At 44.7% G+C, this 19061-nt stretch overlaps 1 protein-coding gene across 1 annotated transcript in view; it reads right to left on the bottom strand.

Annotated features, from left to right (window-relative positions):
- Positions 1–19061, bottom strand: part of LOC139550224 (supervillin-like) — a 100297-nt gene that overhangs the window by 56334 nt on the left and 24902 nt on the right. The window contains 6 exon segments of the mRNA XM_071360951.1: positions 3985–4074; positions 6452–7295; positions 7696–7847; positions 9039–9096; positions 9308–9399; positions 13040–13103. Coding sequence (XP_071217052.1) covers positions 3985–4074; positions 6452–7295; positions 7696–7847; positions 9039–9046 — 1094 coding nt within the window. The 5' untranslated portion in view covers positions 9047–9096; positions 9308–9399; positions 13040–13103.

The following is a 19061-nucleotide window of genomic DNA, read 5'->3' as shown; positions in this document are numbered from 1 at the left end:
TGCGAGCTGTGGCAAGAAGGTTTGCTGTGTCATTCAGCGTAGTGTCCAGAGCATGGAGGCGCTACCAGGAGACAGGCCAGTACATCAGGAGACGTGGAGGAGGCCGTAGGAGGGCAACAACCCAGCAGCAGGACCGCTACCTCGGCCTTTGTGCAAGGAGGAGCACTGCCAGAGCCCTGCAAAATGACCTCCAGCAGGTCCCAAATGTGCATGTGTCTGCTCAAACAGTCAGAAACCGACTCCATGAGGGTGGTATGAGGGCCTGACGTGCTAAAGGTGCTAAAGGAGCTCCTGAAACTTGACCGCAAAAAAACATCTGGTTCAGATTGTTTAGACCCTTTCTTCTTTAAGGTTGCTGAACCTTAAGTTAAATCTAGACTTAGTTTCCTCTATCGTAATCACTCCTCTTTCACCCCAGCTGCCAAACTAACCCTGATTCAGATGGCCATCCTACTCATGCTAGATTACGGAGACAAATATTTACACATTAAGTTCTGAAAATAAACGCAGTTGACAGTGAGAGGACGTTTATTTTTTTGTGTAGTGACGTGAGGAATAAATATACAGTGAATAACGAAAACAATAAGTAAAAATAACATGGCTATATACAGAGAGTACCAGTACAGAGTTCGATGTGCAGGGGTATGAGGTAATTGATGTAGCTACTGTATGTAGATATACTGCAGGTAGGGGTAAAGTGTCTATGCGTGTGTTTGGGTGCCAGTGTGTGTGCAAGAGAGTCAGTACAAGAGTTAGTGCAAAAAAGGGTCAATGCAGGTAGTCTGGGTAGCCAGATGATTAGCGATTTGGCAGTCTTGTTTGGCAGTCTTATGGCTTGGGGGTAGAATCTGTTCAGGGTCCTGTTGATTCCAGACTTGGTGCACTGGTCCCGCTTGCCGTGCGGTAGCAGAGAGCACAGTCTATGACTAGGGTGGCTGAGTCTGACCATTTTGTGGGCCTTCCTCTGACACTGCCTGGTATAGAGGTCCTGGATGGCAGGGAGCTCGGCCCCAGTGATGTACTGGGCTGTACTGCCCACCCTCTGTGGCGCCTTGCGGTCGGGTGCCTTGCAGTTGCCGTACTATACGGAGCCCATGCCAAATCTTTTCAGCCTCCTGAGGGGGAAGAGGTGTGGACCATGTTGCACCATGTGTGTGGACCATGTTCATTCCTTAGTGATGTGGATACCGATTAACTTGAAGCTCTTGACCCACTCCACTACAGCCCCTCCGTATCCTGTAGTCCACAATCAGCTCCTTTGTCTTGCTGACATTGAGGGAGATGTGGCACCACACTGACAGGTCTTTGACCTCCTCCCTATAGGCTTCCTCATCATCGTCGGTGATCAGTCCTACCGTTGTCGGTAGCGACCTTGATGGTGGTGTTGGAATCGTGTGCGGCCTCGCAGTCGTGTGTGAACAGGGAATACAGGAGTGGACAAGCACACACCAGTGAGGGGCACCCCATGTTGGTGGTCAGCGTGGCGGATGTGTTGTTGCCTACCCTCACCGCCTGGGGGGCGGACCGTCAGGAAGTCCAGGATTCAGTTGCAGAGGGAGATGTTTAGTCGCAGGGTCCTGAGCTTGGAGGGGACTATGGTGGTTGAATGCCGAGCTGTAGTCAATCTACAGCATTCTTGCATACAGTTGAAGTTGAAAGTTTACATAAACTTAGGTTGGAGTCAATGAAACTCGTTTTTCAACCACTCCACAAATTTCTTGTTAACAAAACTATAGTTTTGGCAAGTCGGTTAGGACATCTACTTTGTGCATGACAAGTAATTTTTCCAACAATTGTTTACAGAGATTATTCCCTGTATCACAATTCCAGTGGGTCAGAAGTTTACATACACTAACAGGCTGACTACACCACTTGCGTGCGCGAGCGTTGCAAAATACATTTAGAAATCTATATTATTGAATTATTGCACCCACACTGCTCACGCGCGCCAACGAGCGTCTGCGTTGCCAAGGGCTAAAATAGAAGTCAGTTCTATTTTTGACGCAGATCGCGCTGCAAGATCTCAGGGGAAAAAAAGTGTAGACCGCCACAAGTCTGGTTCATCCTTGGGAGCAATTTCCAAACACCTGAAGGTACCATGTTCATCTGTACAAACAATAGTACGCAAGTATAAACATCATGGGACCACGCAGCGTCATACCGCTCAGGAAGGTGACGCGTTCTGTCTCCAAGAGATGAACATTCTTTGGTGCGAAAAGTGCAAATCAATCCCAGAACAGCAAAGGACCTTGTGAAGATGCTGGAGGAACCCAGTTCAAAAGTATCTATATCCACAGTAAAACGAGTCCTATATTGACATAACCTGAAAGGCCGCTCAGCAAGGAAGAAGCCATTGCTCCAAAACCGCCATAAAAAAGCCAGACTACGGTTTGCAACTGCACATGGGAACAAAGATCGTACTTTTTGGAGAAATGTCCTCTGGTCTGACGAAACAAAAATAGAACTGTTTGGCCATAATGACCATTGTTATGTTTGGAAGGAAAAGGGTGAAGCTTGCAAGCCGATGAACACCATCCCAACCGTGAAACACAGGTGGCAGCATCATGTTGTGGGGGTGCTTTGCTGCAGGAGGGACTGGTGCACTTCACAAAAATAGATGGCATAAGGAAGGAAAATTATGTGGATATATTGAAGCAACATCTCAAGACATCAGTCAGAAAGTTAAAGCTTGGTCGCAAATGGGTCTTCCAAATGGACAATGACCCCAAGCATACTTCCAAAGTTGTGGAAAAATGTCCTAATGACAACAAAGTCAAGGTATTGGAGTGGCTGTCACAAAGCCCTGACGTCAATCCCATAGAAAATGTGGGCAGAACTGAAAAAGCATGTGTGAGCAAGGAGGCCTACAAACCTGACTCAGTTACACCAGCTCTGTCAGGAGGAATGGACCAAAATTCACCCAACTTATTGTGGGAAGCTTGTGGAAGGCTACCTGAAACATTTGACCCAAGTTAAACAATTTAAAGGCAATGCTACCAAATACTAATTCAGTGTATGTAAACTTCTTACCCACTGGGAATGTGATGAAAGAAATAAAAGCTTAAATAAATCATTCGCTCTACTATTATTATCCAGAGGAGTAGTGTGTAAAGTGTTTATCACAAAATAAAAAAATTACAGAAAATCCATCACGGTGGACCTTATGGGTCCCCGAGGCAAGAGAAGAACATATGTACCATATTTCATGAAATTTAGGTCAAACTGTGTGAGGGGTGTAACCTTTCAAAGTTAGCTTTTTCAATCGTTATAGCGTCACCATCTGACCAATCAGTGTATTTTTCGTAAATGCAGCATCTCTATGGCAAGAGACATCATTTACCCAAGTTTCCTCAAAATCGGACCGGTGCTGTCTGGGATATTACCTGTGACGAGCGGACGGATAAAGATTAACAGTCTCCCCCCTGATTTCATTGTGGCAGACAATGACTCAAGTATGACCAAGGCATTCACTTGTGGCAGTTGAGTGCAACAACCAGGTTTACGATTCCCTGATAAGCAGGTTTGATGACATTTGAAAGATCACATCGTAAGACATTTTAGGAAAAATCTAAGTGGATGAAGCATGCAAAATGTTGATTACAAGTTAAGCGCCTGTTAACTTGGAGATTACAAAGATGAATAGGGGAATGCTAACTATGATTATATAATATATACACACACACTATTATAAAGGGTATCCTTTGGGAGGATGGGTTAGGCAGGTGTTTTGGGGTCTACAGGTCAGACACACCCATACCGTACACAGACCTGGGTTCAAATACTATTTGAAATCGTTTCAAAATACTGTATCTGTGCTTGATTGACCTTGCCTGGTATAATGAAACTAATAGAAAAGTCTTGAAAGGGCAAACCCCGCCTACCTGGCACTCCAGGCAGGCTAAAGCAAACATTGAAAGTATCTGAAAAGTTTCAAATAGTATTTGAACCCATGTCTGCCGATACAATATGTTCCTACTACAGTACCTGGATGGCCAGCTGATAAGAGACTCAGAGACAGCATCACCTTCGGAGTCTGTCTGGAGAGACCAGTCGCTCTGAGACAAGGCTGCCAGGCTACAGGAAAAGACAGACTGGGCCATTAGAACAACTACAGGTACCTGCCAAAATAAAGGAAACACTTGAGTAAATGAAGAATACAAAGCATACTGACAAGCAGGTGCTTCCACACACGGTTCCAAAGTTAATTAAGAAATTAACATCCCATCATGCTTAGGGTCACGTATAAAAATGCCCAGTTGCCCATTATATTGGCTACCAAGAAGAGATCTAACTGACTTTGAAAAAGGGGGTGTGTGTCTCAGTCACCAGATCTCAATTGAACACTAATGGAAGATTCCGGAGCGGCTCCTGAGACAGCGCTTTACATCACCATCAACAAAACACCAAATGATGGAATTTCTCTTGGAAGAGTTCCAAACGCTTGTAGAATCTATTTTGGCATCACATGGTGACCCAATGGCCTATTAAGACACTGTGTTGGTGTTTCCTGTATTTTGCCACTAACTAATGAGGAATTATTTAATAAATTCCTCAACTGATTTACTGTCGGCTAACTAAGTATTGATGTTCCTGCCGTCGACCTGTTTAACTGTAACTAAGTACTGAGGTTCCTGCCGTCGACCTGTTTAACTGTAACTAAGTACTGAGGTTCCTGCCGTCGACCTGTTTAACTGTAACTAAGTACTGAGGTTCCTGCCGTCGACCTGTTTAACTGTAACTAAATACTGAGGTTCCTGCCGTCGACCTGTTTAACTGTAACTAAGTACTGAGGTTCCTGCCGTTGACCTGTTTAACTGTAACTAAATACTGAGGTTCCTGCCGTCGACCTGTTTAACTGTAACTAAGTACTGAGGTTCCTGCCGTAGACCTGTTTAACTGTAACTAAGTACTGAGGTTCCTGCCGTTGACCTGTTTAACTGCCCGTATCAATGTTATGGTTAAAGTCTGACGCAACACTGGGCCAGGGACACTCTGATAATGTATCTCTGTGTTACTATAGCAGCTGATGTTGTGTCCTCCTCGCAGCCTTTCGGGCCGGTGTTTACAGAACATTTGATACTGTCGGATTAGAATTTAAAGGGCTTATCTCCAAAAGGCACATTAGACATTTTCTCTGCTTCTGTGCTGGAAGGTGTCTCCCTGTTGCAACTTGTGTTAAACTAGATTGATTTACGATTGACTATCTGTGAATGCTCTTCTCTTAAATTCAGCTGTAAAAGCCGTTTTAAACCTGTCTAGCTATAATAAGTACATAGTAGGCCTAGCTACATAGATATACTGTGTGTCTGGAGAGACCAGTGGCTCTGAGACAAGGTTGCCAGGCTACAGGACAATACATAGTATTTTGAACTGTGCCATTAGACCTATACAATAATAGAGCAGGACATAGCATGGGCCTGCATAGTGTTTCAGACAGGTTAACTCTATCATTTAGCCAGGCCTAGAAACACTAGACCTAGCAAGTGTAGCGATAGCAGTAGGCTGGCTAAATGGTTTCGTAACAGGCTATAGTATCTGAAACGTGTGCTCTCTCCCCCTCTTTCTCTGGTCTGGCCTCAGGTCTGCCTCACAGGGCAAGCTGTAAACCCCAACCCACTGAACAACCCCCCCCGTAATAGATAGTCCCCTCTACCCAGTCTCAAACCCACCCAGTACCCCGTCTAAGGATGATGATGAGATACCCAGGCAGGCAGAGCACCTCCTCTATGAAACCAGAGCAGTGCTTAGCGTGATAGAACACTGTGACCACAGTCTGGATACAGCCCCTAATGGCACAATTAACACACTGTTACCAGGGGCAACAACATACAGCAACTAATCCTTAAAGTGGTCAGTTAATGCTGAAAGCAACCCGAGTTGATACAGAGATCAAGCGTATTTGAGAGCGTGTTATTCTAATGGCCCTGACCTAATCTGAACTCCTATAAAACATTACTGATGACCTGAAGGTTCAAGCCTGACTAAACAGCAGGAGCATTCATTAGTGTGAGGCTGTCTATTTTTGGTATTTTATTAGGATCCCCATTCGCTGTTGCAAAAGCAGCAGCTACTCTTCCTGGTGTCCACACAAACATGATATAATACAGAACATTAATAGACAAGAACAGCTCAAGGACAGAACTAAAAAAAATAAAAAAAAAAATAAAAAAGTAAAGCCACACATAGCTACATATTAATACATAGAAACTATCTAGGTGAAATAGAGGAGAGACGTTGTGCCGTGAGGTGTTGCTTCATCGCTTTTGTCTCTTTATAATACTGAACGCTTTCTTGATTTTGTTCTGGATTTGGGGACTGTCTGTATTTTAGGAGTTTATTCTTTGTTCCAGCAACTCATTGGATGTCCATACAGTACATTTGAAACTTGATACATTGATCAAACTCAATGGAGACAGAGTGCATTATAAAAGCAAAGCTGATTTGAACTCACCCATGTCTGCTGAGGACGGCCTGAGCCTGCTGTTCGATGAACAGGTCCCTGGGGGAGATGCCGTAGGGCAGGGAGACTCGGCGGGCTGTTAGGGGGGAGCTGGGGACGGCATCCACGCTGTAAGACTCCCTGGATGAGGCCCTGGATGAAGGGGGGCTGAGATGCTGCTCCAGAGGGCTGGCCTTGGGAAGGGTCTGCTGGGGTTGGGTATGGAGGGTATCCTGTGGCCTACTGCTGGCTCCTCTGGGCCCTCCTGCCATTGTCCTCTCCTGGGCCAGCCGATAGTTCTCCAGATTCATCATCCTCTCCGAGAAGGTGCTGGCCCTCTCCAAGGTGGACGGAGGGGCCTGGGTATGGGCAGAGCCGTGGCCTGGGGCAGGAGCTTGGTCAGCCTCAGCAGGGTGAGCCTGCATGAAGACCCGGCCCAGTCTGGAGCTGTAGGGAGCCCTGCGAGAACTCTCCCTCCCTCCTTCTCTTCCCTCCTCCACCTCCTCTCTATCTCTCCTACGCTCGGTGACTGCTGGGGCCCCTCTGTCGGAGACGTCAGACTCTCTACGGGAGCGCGAGTAACGGGGGGTGTAGTCCATGTTCATCTCCTGATCCAGGACGATGCCGTAACGCTCAGAGAGTTGGCGACGGCGCTCGGCTTTGTAGCGGGCAATCCGTTCAGCCTTGGAGCTGAGGCTGGCTGGGTCCACTGGGCCACCAGAGAGGGATAGGACAGGCTCTGTGTGGGGGTGGGCGGCTGGTCCAGGCTGGTCCCCCGGTCTGCCCCTGGACTGTCTGTCTGGGGAGGACACCTGCATCGGTGGGATCTCAATGTCTTCTCTGCTGTAACATTTCACTGTGGAACCAGAGGGAGAAAAACACACAGTAATGACGTGTCCCAAATGTCACTACTGCCTATATAGTGCCCAAGTTATGACCAGAGCCGTATCAAATTCAAATCTGGACCTCGAAGCCAGTTCCACTGCGTTTTTTTTACATTGTTCCCCTCTAAATCAGGGACTGGTTTAGACCTGGGACACCAGGTGGGTGCAATTAATTATCAGGTAGAACAGAACCAGCAAGCTCCCGGCCAGGCTCCGGGTAAGAGTTGGATACCCGTGATATAGGGAATAGGGTGACATTTGGAACACACCCTAAATCATATGAACACAACAATGTCTCAAACATGGCATGACACGATGAGTTGGCAAGAGAGCAGAAACAGGTTGTCACCCAAACGTGATCAGCATACATACCCGTGATTGGCTCACAGGGGTCTGAGGCCCGGGTGTATCGTGGCAGGTCCTCCTCCAGGATACGGTTGACCACCAGGCCGACACAGCTGGGCGTCAGGGCAGGAGGAACCTCACTCTCGATACCCTCCAGACGCCTGGCTATCCTCTCCTTCCTGCTTCATACCAGACAGGTGGATACAGAGATTACTGTGTTATCACATACTGAAACAGTTTGCTTATTTATTTAACCTTTATTTTAGCAGGGAGACCCATTGAGACCAAGGTCTATTTTGCAAAGGAGCCCTGCATCTCAACAATTGCACAATGAAGGTAGCGTAGGAGAGTAGGAAATACACTAACAAACAAATAAATACAAATCATGAAAAACAACCACATTCCTCTAAAGGAAATCCCAGTTGGAAAATTCCCGAATTCAGAAAGGAATAAACAGGACATCCAGAAATCTTCAAATCAGAATATCTGGAAAACTTGGGAATTTTGGGAAAGTTAACGAAATTGTCACCCTACTGTAGTATCAACATGAAACGTTCTGAGGTAACTATGACAGTGGATGAGAACTGAAAGGATGCATGGAAACGGTGTGAGGTAACTATGACAGTGGATGAGAACTGAAAGGATGCATGGAAACGGTGTGAGGTAACTATGACAGTGGATGAGAACTGAAAGGATGCATGGAAACGGTGTGAGGTAACTATGACAGTGGATGAGAACTGAAAGGATGCATGGAAACGGTGTGAGGTAACTATGACAGTGGATGAGAACTGAAAGGATGCATGGAAACGGTCTGAGGTAACTATGACAGTGGATGAGAACTGAAAGGATGCATGGAAACGTTCTGAGGTAACTTTGACAGTGGATGAGAACTGAAAGGATGCATGGAAACGGTCTGAGGTAACTATGACAGTGGATGAGAACTGAAAGGATGCATGGAAACGGTGTGAGGTAACTATGACAGTGGATGAGAACTGAAAGGATGCATGGAAACGTTCTGAGGTAACTATGACAGTGGATGAGAATTGAAAGGATGCATGGAAACGGTCTGAGGTAACTATGACAGTGGATGAGAACTGAAAGGATGTATGGAAACGGTGTGAGGTAACTAGGACAGTGGATGAGAACTGAAAGGATGCATGGAAACGTTCTGAGGTAACTATGACAGTGGATGAGAACTGAAAGGATGCATGGAAACGGTCTGAGGTAACTATGACAGTGGATGAGAACTGAAAGGATGCATGGAAACGGTCTGAGGTAACTAGGACAGTGGATGAGAACTGAAAGGATGCATGGAAACAGAGGGAGGGTTGTCATTGTCAAGGGTTCCGAATCGACAAATGGAAACATACCTGTTCATTTCCAAATCAATAGAGACAACACTTTCAAAATGTTTCTTTAATTCTGAAACTGGGAAAGAAAGAGACAAATTACAAAACATGATGGATGACAGTAACATGTTTGTCTATTATACCTATTTTAAAGCATGAATCCCAAATAGCACCCTATTCCCTATCTAGTGCACCACTTTGGGACCAGAGCCCTATGGGTCCTGTTCAGAAGTAGTGCCAAGGGAATAAGGTGCCATTAGGATGCAGTCGGTGTTCGGGATGCAACTCACCTTTGGGAAGGACTGCCAGAAGACTGGCATCGATGTCAGTAGCACTCCTTACCAGCGCAGTCCTGTCCCTGAATGAAAAGTCGTTCTGAAAGCTGAAAGTTCAGATGAATACAGCATCATATTATGAGACTTGCTATTCAAGATGTACAGTGCCTTCAGAAAGTATTCAGACCCCTTGGATTTTTCTACATTTTGTTACGTTACAGCTTTATTATAAAATGGATTAAATAGTTTTTCCCCCTCTCCAATCTATACACAATACCCCATAATGACAAAGCAAAAACATGTTTTTAGAAATGTTTGCTAATTTATTCAAAATAAAAACTGAAATATCACAAGTATTCAGACCCTTTACTCAGTACTTTGTTGAAGCACCTTTGGCAGCGATTACAGCATCGAGTCTTCTTGAGTATGACGCTATAAGCTTGGCACACCTGTATCTGGGGAGTTTGTCCCATTCTTCTCTGCACATCCTCTCAAGCTCTGTCAGGTTGGATGGGGAGCATTTCTAAAGGACATTGAGACTTGTCCCGAAGCCACTGCATTTTTTGGGGCTGTGTGCTTATGATCATTGTCCTGTTGGTGAACCTTTGCCCCATTCTGAGGTCCTGAGCGCTCTGGAGCAGGTTTTCAATGATCTCTCTGTACTTTGCTCCATTCATCTTTACCTCGATCCTGACTAGTCTCCCAGTCCCTGCCGCTGAAAAACATCCCAAAGGCATGATGCTGCCGCCACCATGCTTCACCGTAGGGATGGTGCCAGGCTTCCTCCAGACATGACGCTTGGCTTTCAGGCCAAGAATCTTGTTTCTCATGGTCTGAGTCCTTTAGGTGCCTTTTGGTATACTCCAAGTGGGCAGTCATGTGCCTTTTACTGAGGAGTGGCTTCCGTCTCACCACTCTACCATAAAGGTCTGATTTGTGGAGTGCTGCAGAGATGGTTGTCCTTCTGGAAGGTTCTCCCATCTCCACAGAACTCTAGAGCTCTGTCAGAGTGACCATAAGGTTCTTGGTCACCTCCCTGACCAAGGCTCTTCTCCCCCGATTGCTCAGTTTGGCCAGCTCTAGGAATAGTCTTGGTGGTTCCAAACTTCTTACATTTAAGAATGGAGGCCACTGTGTTCTTGGCGACCATGCTGCAGAAATGTTTTTGTACCCTTCCCCAGATCTGTGCCTCGACACAATCCTGTCTCGGAGCTCTACGGACAATTCCTTCCACCTCATGGTTGGTTTTTGCTCTGACATGCACTGATCAACTGTTGGACCTTTTATAGACAGGTTTGTGCCTTTCCAAATCATGTCTAATCAATTGAATTTACCACAGGTGGACTCCAATCAAGTTGTAGAAACATCTCAAGGATGATCAATGGAAACAGGATGCACCTGAGCTCAATTTTGAGTCTCATAGCAAAGTGTCTGAATACTTATGTAAATAAGGTATTTCATTTTTTTTGGTTTATGTTCTCTTTGTCATTATGGGGTAGTGTGTGTAGATTGAGGAATTGTTTTTATTGAATCCATTTTATAATAAAAGTAAAATAAAAGTAACAAAATGTGGAAAAAGTCAACTGGTCTGAATACATTCTGAAGGCACTGTATATACATGTACGATGTATTCCAGTGTTTATTAAGGTACCAACACAAATTCATACAGGATACATCTCACATAATGGACATCAAATTACTCTAAAGTCATACATGCCTATCTCCTATTTCTGTCGTGTGATGCAGCTTGATATACAAGTACGCCTCTTGGACAGCACGCTAGCCTATCGCAGGACGCTAGCCTATCGCAGGACGCTAGCCTATCGCAGGGGCACAATCGATCTTCTTAATGCGGAGTGTCAAGCAGAGAGGAATAGGGTTAATTTTTTGGACTCTTTGGTACAACTCAAAATGAGATGGTACGTCCAACCTTCCAATCTCAGGGCTGACACCACAAGGCCACTGAGTTGGTGACGGTAATGAACCATTTGAATGTTGTGAAGGCAACATCATGTCTACTACTATTACTATATTCACTGCCTTTAAAAAAGGATCTCTGCAGTTGCTACATACATTTTTGGACTTATAAATTAATGATATACTGTATACTCATGTATTCTCAAAGAATATAACGATATACTGTATACTCATGGATTCTCAAAGAATATAAAGATATACTGTATACTCATGGATTCTCAAAGAATATAACTTACATGTGCTTAGTTCAACTGCCGTACCCCATCAGAGTAAAAAATGTTGTTTTACTCCAATGTTTGCAAACAACCACAATGTAAACATGTGAGCCTTAAAACATGGTCAAAACTATAAAATTGTAATATCATGGATGGTTAGTCTTTGCGTCCATAGCTCTGTCTATACATTTGAGAGTGGTTACTTTTCTCCAGACCCGTAGCTTTATACCGAAACAGTGGGACGACCGCTTTGTTATTGTTTCAACTGCAGATTGTCCCTTTAAGGGAATAAACATCTCGTCAGTCCCCATGGTCAGTGCAGGTAATGTTGTACTATGTTGAGCCATCCACTTCCGTGAGGCAGGGAGGGATCTCGCTAAGAATGAGGCTAACAAGGCCTGGCACAGGTTAACCCCTAACCCCAACATGGCCCACCTCCAGGAAACCATCAGGATCATGTCTTAGTGGCTTTATAGAGGGGGATCAAAAGGATACATACCCAGGCAAATATCTTCTAAACATCTCTGCTGTCACAATGAAACACCGACTCTGACCCTCTTACTTGTCAATCAAAAGATTTTACAATGGTCCAGTGCGAAACAGTACAACTCTATGGCTCATTACTGAATGATCACATGACTAGCTTTGAATGGATTAAGGATGGAAATGAAGCTAGCTAATACTTTTCAGACCGGACTAGTAGAAAACATGCCAAACTAGCCCGCCAACATGATATATATATATATATATATATATATCCCTGTTTGTTGACCCTAGATTAATGTCATTCTTAAATTAATAATCACTTCATTTGATCACTTTTATAGTTGACTTAGTGTGCATCCCAAATGGAACCCTATATAATGCACTACTTTTGTCCAGGGCCCATAGGGCACTATGAAGTGAATAAGGTGACATTTGGAACAACAAGGGCACTGACTATAGTTTATTTGGGTGTCTATTTAATAGCCTTTGAGATCTATGTTATCTTTAGGCACAGATGTTGGACACTTAGCTGGTATAATTCAAACCGGGGTTAGTAGAAATTTCCCGGCTACTAGTGCAGATGGCTATTGCCCAAAATTCATCCCATACAGCCAAGGAGCTTCAGTTACAGGAGTATGTTAAATTCCATCAGGATAGAAAGAGACTACTGAATATGGCAAACAAAGCAATCCTAATAGAGGAATTACTGTTCTTCCATTTGAACAAAGCATCTTAGGATAAGCTGCTCCAAGCATGTCCAGCTTTTAATGCTTACTAGGCAAGACAGACGAGTCTTAAAGCAGTCTGAAGAACCTACCATTATCCTTATCTACCCCCTTTTCCTGACGACATGGCAGATACAATAGTCGCGTCTCAAATGGCACCCTATTCACTACAGTGCACAACTTCTTACCAGGGCCCAGACGACTATATCTAGGCTGTATTTTCATTTTTACAGTTTTGAAAAGTACAGAGCTTAAAACATGGGGAAGTTATACTGCTTTGAAAGTTGATAAACGTGAGTAGAGCATGACACATGAGAAGTGCACACACAATGGTTTCCCCCCACCTTAGAGCTTCAGTTGGCAGTGAGGTTGAAGTGCAGAGTTTGACTGGAGCTTCAGTTCCAAAGCCTGGAGAGAAACAGAGGAAAAGTCCATACTATCAAGAATGTGCCATTGATAATGGACAAAACAAAATGGAATCCACCATGTTTAAAAATGATGAATTCTCCCACTGCAATCTGTTCATCATAATCTAAATGGAAACATTTAGGGAAATACACACGTTAGATAACCAGCACTAGACTCCAGCCTAAATAAGGCATTCACTCCTGAAATCAACAATAACCCTGGGAAAAGAAGAGGGAAATGGTTGTCTTTTCAACAGAGTCTAATAGCATTAGTCAAGAGCTGTGAAAGTAAAGCTACACTACATGTCCAAAAGTAATTAGTGATTTTGGATATTTCATTGCTGACAGGTGAATGAAATCAAACACACAGCCATGTAATCTCCATAGACAAACATTGGCAGTAGAATGGAAGAGAACTGGTTTAGATCTTATCTGTCGGAAAGATATCAGTTTGTCTCTGTGAATGGTTTGTCCTCTGACAAATCAACTGTACATTTCGGTGTTCCTCAAGGTTCTGTTTTCACTATATATTTTACCTCTTGGGGATGTCATTCGAAAACATAATGTTAACTTTCACTGCTATGCGGATGACACACAGCAGTACATTTCAATGAAACATGGTGAAGCCCCAAAATTGCCCTCCCTGGAAGCCTGTGTTTCAGACATAAGGAAGTGGATGGCTGCAAACTTTCTACTTTTAAACTCGGACAAAACAGAGATGCTTGTTCTAGTTCCCAAGAAACAAAGAGATCTTCTGTTGAATCTGACAATTAATCCTGATGGTTGTAAAGTCGTCTCCAAATAAAACTGTGAAGGACCTCGGCGTTACTCTGGACCCTGATCTCTCTTTTGACGAACATATCAAGACTGTTTCAAGGATAGCTTTTTTCCATCTACGTCACACTGGAAAAATATATATATATAATCTGAAACTTTCTGTCCAAAAATTATGCAGGAAGGTTGGTCCATGCTTTTGTTGCTTCTAGGTTAGACTACTGCAATGCTCTATTTTCCAGCTACCCTGATAAAGCACTAAAACTTCAGTTAGTGCTAAATACGGCTGCTAGAATCCTGACTAGAACCCAAAAAATGTATCATATTACTCCAGTGCTAGCCTCCCTACACTGGCTTCCTGTTAAGGCAAGGGCTGATTTCAAGGTTTTACTGCTAACCTACAAAGCATTACATGGGCTTGCTCCTACCCATCTTTCCGATTTGGTCCTGCAGTACATACCTACACGTATGATACGGTCACAAGACGCAGGCCTCCTAATTGTCCCTAGAATTTCTAAGCAAACAGCTGGAGGCAGGGCTTTCTCCTATAGATCTCCATTTTTATGGAATGGTCTGCCTACCCATGTGAGAGATGCAGACTCGGTCTCAACTTTTATGTCTTTACTGAAGACTCATCTCTTCAGTGGGTCATATGATTGAGTGTAGTCTGGCCCAGGAGTGTGAAGGTGAACGGAAAGGCTGTGGAGCAATGAACCGCCCTTGCTGTCTCTGCCTGGCCGGTTCCCCGCTCTCCACTGGGATTCTCTTCCTCTAACCCCATTACAGGGGCTGAGTCACTGGCGCTCTTCCATGCCGTCCCTAGGAGGGGTGCGTCACTTGAGTGGGTTGAGTCGTTGACGTGATCTTCCTGTTTGGGTTGGCGCCACCCCTTGGGTGGTGCCGGGGCGGAGATCTTTGTGCACTATACTCGGCCTTGTCTCAGGATGGTAAGTTGGTGGTTGAAGATATCCTTCCTTTTTGGCCCTGTCCGGGGGTATCATCGGATGGGGCCACAGTGTCTCCTGACCCCTCCTGTCTCAGCCTCCAGTATTTATGCTGCAGTAGTTTATGTGTCGGGGGGCTAGGGTCAGTCTGTTATATCTGGAGTACTTCTCCGGTCTTATACGGTGTCCTGTGTGAATTTAAGTATGCTCTCTCTAATTCTCTCTCTCGGAGGACCTGAGCCCTAGGACCATGCCTCAGGACTACCTGGCATGATGACTCCTTGCTGTCCCCAGTCCACCTGGTCGTGCTGCTGCTCCAGTTAACTGTTCTGCCTGCGGCTATGGAACCCTGACATGTTCACCGGACGTTCTACCTGTCCCAGACCTGCTGTTTTCAACTCTCTAGAGACAGCAGCAGGAGCGGTAGAGATACTCTTAATGATCAGCTATGAAAAGCCAACTGACATTTACTCCTGAGGTGCTGACTTGCTGCACCTTCGACAACTACTGTGATTATTATTTGACCATGCTGGTCATTTATGAACATTTGAACATCTTGGCCATGTTCTGTTATAATCTCCACCCGGCACAGCCAGAAGAGGACTGGCCACCCCTCATAGCCTGGTTCCTCTAGGTTTCTTCCTAGGTTTAGGCCTTTCTAGGGAGTTTTTCCTAGCCACCGTGCTTCTACACCTGCATTGCTTGCTGTTTGGGGTTTTAGGCTGGGTTTCTGTACAGCACTTTGAGATATCAGCTGATGTAAGAAGGGCTATAATAAATGAATTTGATTTGAAGAGCTCAGTGACTTTCAACGTTGCACCGTCATAGGATGCCACCTCTCCAACAAGTCAGTTTGTCAAATTTCTGCCCTGCTAGAGCTGTACCGGTCAACTGTAAGTGCTGTTATTGTGAAGTGGAAACGTCTAGTAGCAAAGGGAAGTGATAGGCTACACAAGCTCACAGAACGGGACCGCCGAGTTCCAAACTGCCTCTGGAAGCAACGTCATGTGGTGTAAAGCTTGCGCCATTGGACTCTGTAGCAGTGGAAACGCGTTCTCTGGAGTGATAAATCATGCTTCACCATCTGGCAGTCCGACGGACGAATCTGGATTTGGCAGATGCCAGGAGAACACTAACTGCCCGAATGCATAGTGCCAACTGTAAGGTTTGGTGGAGGAGGAATAATGTTCTGTTTTTCATGGTTCGGGCTAGGCCCCTTAGTTCCAGTGAAGGGAAATCTTAACACATACAATTACATTGTCGATTCCGTGCTTCAACTTTGTGGCAACAGTTTGGGGAAGGCCCGTCCCTGTTTCAGCATGACAATACCCCCATGCACAAAGTGAGGTCCATACAGAAATAGTTGGTCGAGATCGGTGTGGAAGAACTTTACTGCACACAGCCCTGACCTCAACCCCATCGAACACCTTTGGGATGAATTGGAACGCCGACTACGAGCCAGGCCTATTCGCCTAATTTTTATTTTATTTAACTAGGCAAGTCAGTTAAGAACAAATTCTTATTTACAATGAAGGCCTACCCCGGCCAAACCCTAACCCGGATGACGCTGGGCCAATTGTGCACTGCCCTATGGGACTCCCAACCACCGCCGGTTGTGATACAGCCTGGAATCGAACCAGGGTCTGTAGTGATGCCTCTAGCACTGAGATGCAGTGCCTTAGACTGCTGCACCACTCGGGAGCCCACATCAGTACCGGACCTCACTAATGCTCGTGGCTGAATAGAAGCAAGTCACCGCAGCAATGTTCCAACATCTAGTGGAAAGCCTTCCCAGAAGAGTGGAGGCTGTTATTGCAGCAAAGGGGGGTGGACCAACTCCATATTAAATGCCCATGATTTTTGGAATGAGATGTTCGACGAGCAGGTGCCATGTAGTGTAATCCGCGGGAAAGGAACACGGTCTTGCTCTCCAACCAAGGTGCATTCATTAAATAAGCATTTTTATCAACTCCCAAAATAAAGCTAGTCCAAAAAGGTAAAACCGGACCCATCGAGTTCTGGCTAAATAGGTACACCATAGCATAGTTGACAGTACCTCTACTCCAGGCAGGCAGCAATATAACCCTGTGGTGAAGTTTCTCCCCAGTATAGGAGCAGGTCAAGTTACTGGGCAAGGCTCCTCTACCCCAGAATACACCTGTGCTCCCTGGTTATTTTGGCCCCAAAAGCCAATGGATGACGACAAAGAGGAGTGGCCCAGCCAGGAGGGACGGTGGGTGTGTTGGTAGTTGTAGGTTATTTAGCCTTTATTTAACCAGGTAAGTCATTGAGAACACATTCTCATTTACAATAAAGACTAGACCAAGACAGAGCAATGAACTGTGCAGCAAAGCAGTGTGTGTGTGTGTGTGTAGGTGTTGTCATGGGTGGTGATGGAGTGATTAGAGTTGGCCTGAGAGTGTCTTAAGTCCAAGGCAGACGTTTTTAAAATCGCAATATTGAATAATTTCTGGTTAACAATTAAGTACATTACTGTGATTTTTTCAATAAAAATTGTCAAAAATAGCTTAGTAAGGATCAATTTCTCAAACAAGCATTTTGCTAGGTCTGTCTGGGAGTGGTCTGAGTGGGAAGAGGAAAACTGAAAACTAGCTGCGATTGGTTTATTAACTGATTTACTGCCAATAAGAAACAGAGTTTCTAACTGATTTACTGCCTAGTGATAACATCCATCCCACCAAAAAAGGTTGGATTTCAGGCGGTCTTTTCAAACAGCTCTTACACTAAAAGGGCATTGTTATCACTCACAATTTCAGTGTTATTCCAACCAACAAAAAAAAATTAGGAACACCTGCTCTTTCCATGACATAGACTGACCAGGTGAATCCAGATGAAAGCTATGATCCCTTATTGATGTCACTTGTTAAATCCACTTCAAAATCAGTGTTGATGAAGGGGAGGAGACAAGTTAAAGAAGGATTTTTAAGCCTTGAGACAATTGAGACATGGAAATTATGTTTTTGACTACACTGGGCCTTTAAGAAGAGACATGTCAGTCGCCCCACGTCATGGCAATGTCTGGTTGCTTCGTGGGCAGCCGAGTGAAGAGAACATGCCCACGACAAGCTCAGGAGACCAACGGTCAAAAGTGAGCTCAGTGAATAAAGGGATTTTCTATAAATGCACAGAGGAAAAGATAAAAGTGAAAAATAGACCTGGTTAAAATGGTGCTCGTCTTGTCCACACGCAGGCAGGTATCACAGGAGCCAAGAGAGACTAGAGAGTGTATCATCTTCAGCAAAGATCATGCAAACCACCCTCAGTCATCCTCCATAGTCTTATCTAAAGCTGTTTGTATTAGGCTTCTCCGATTAGGAGTGCTGATCCAGGATCAGGGACCCCCGTCAATGTAATCTTACTCAATTTGATCTAAAAAGGCCAAACTGATCCTATATCAGCACTCCTACTCTGAGATGCTTAAAACAGATGTAGGATCTTAATTTGATCACTCTTTTGCTGCTGAGACAGTATATGTATTCAAGGTTTAGAAAGGCTTCTAAAGTTTGTAATTTCCACACAAAAAAATGTCAGACTTGATTTGCCCCATCAACAAAATGTATTAACCCCTACAAAAAAATGTCCATTAATTATAATCCACATAATAACTCACATTTCCTGCTGCAGCAAACTGTCTCAAATTAAAATCTTACTCTATACATACAGTACAGCCTTTGAAGTGTGTGGAGGAGAGAGGTGTAAAGATTTGCTGCAATACAATGATTCATGGACAACAAAGGATAAAGCACCTGATTAATATCAGGACAGTTTGAATCAGGTGAGAAGTAACAAAGAAACAGCAACTCAAAGTCCGCAGATGGACATCTGAGTGATTATTAACACACACAGTCGACACAGTAAAAGCCAGTCCCCTCCTTAAGAGAGCATGCCCTTGGAATCTCTCACCTCTCTGCACAACACAAGAACAATTCCTTACTATGAATGGACAATAAGTGCTAACAGTATTGCTAACACCCCCCCACCCCCACCTCCTCCTCCTCCTCCTCCTCACCTTGCCCATCGAAACCGTATTTGACATGGCTGAGATAATTAGTGATCCATGGGTTCCGGAACATACTTGTAGGGAGGCTGAAGACAGACGGAACACACACGGATGACAGGCCCCCTGTCCCGGGTGACAGCAGCTAACGAAGCTCAAAGACAGTCACAGCAGCAGTGATACAGACAGACAATCAGATACAGCCAGGCAACAGCACAGAGTG

This window comes from Salvelinus alpinus, chromosome 23, assembly GCF_045679555.1.
Source record: "Salvelinus alpinus chromosome 23, SLU_Salpinus.1, whole genome shotgun sequence".
Classification (NCBI taxonomy): Eukaryota; Metazoa; Chordata; class Actinopteri; order Salmoniformes; family Salmonidae; genus Salvelinus; species Salvelinus alpinus.
This window is presented reverse-complemented; position numbering and strand designations above follow the sequence as displayed.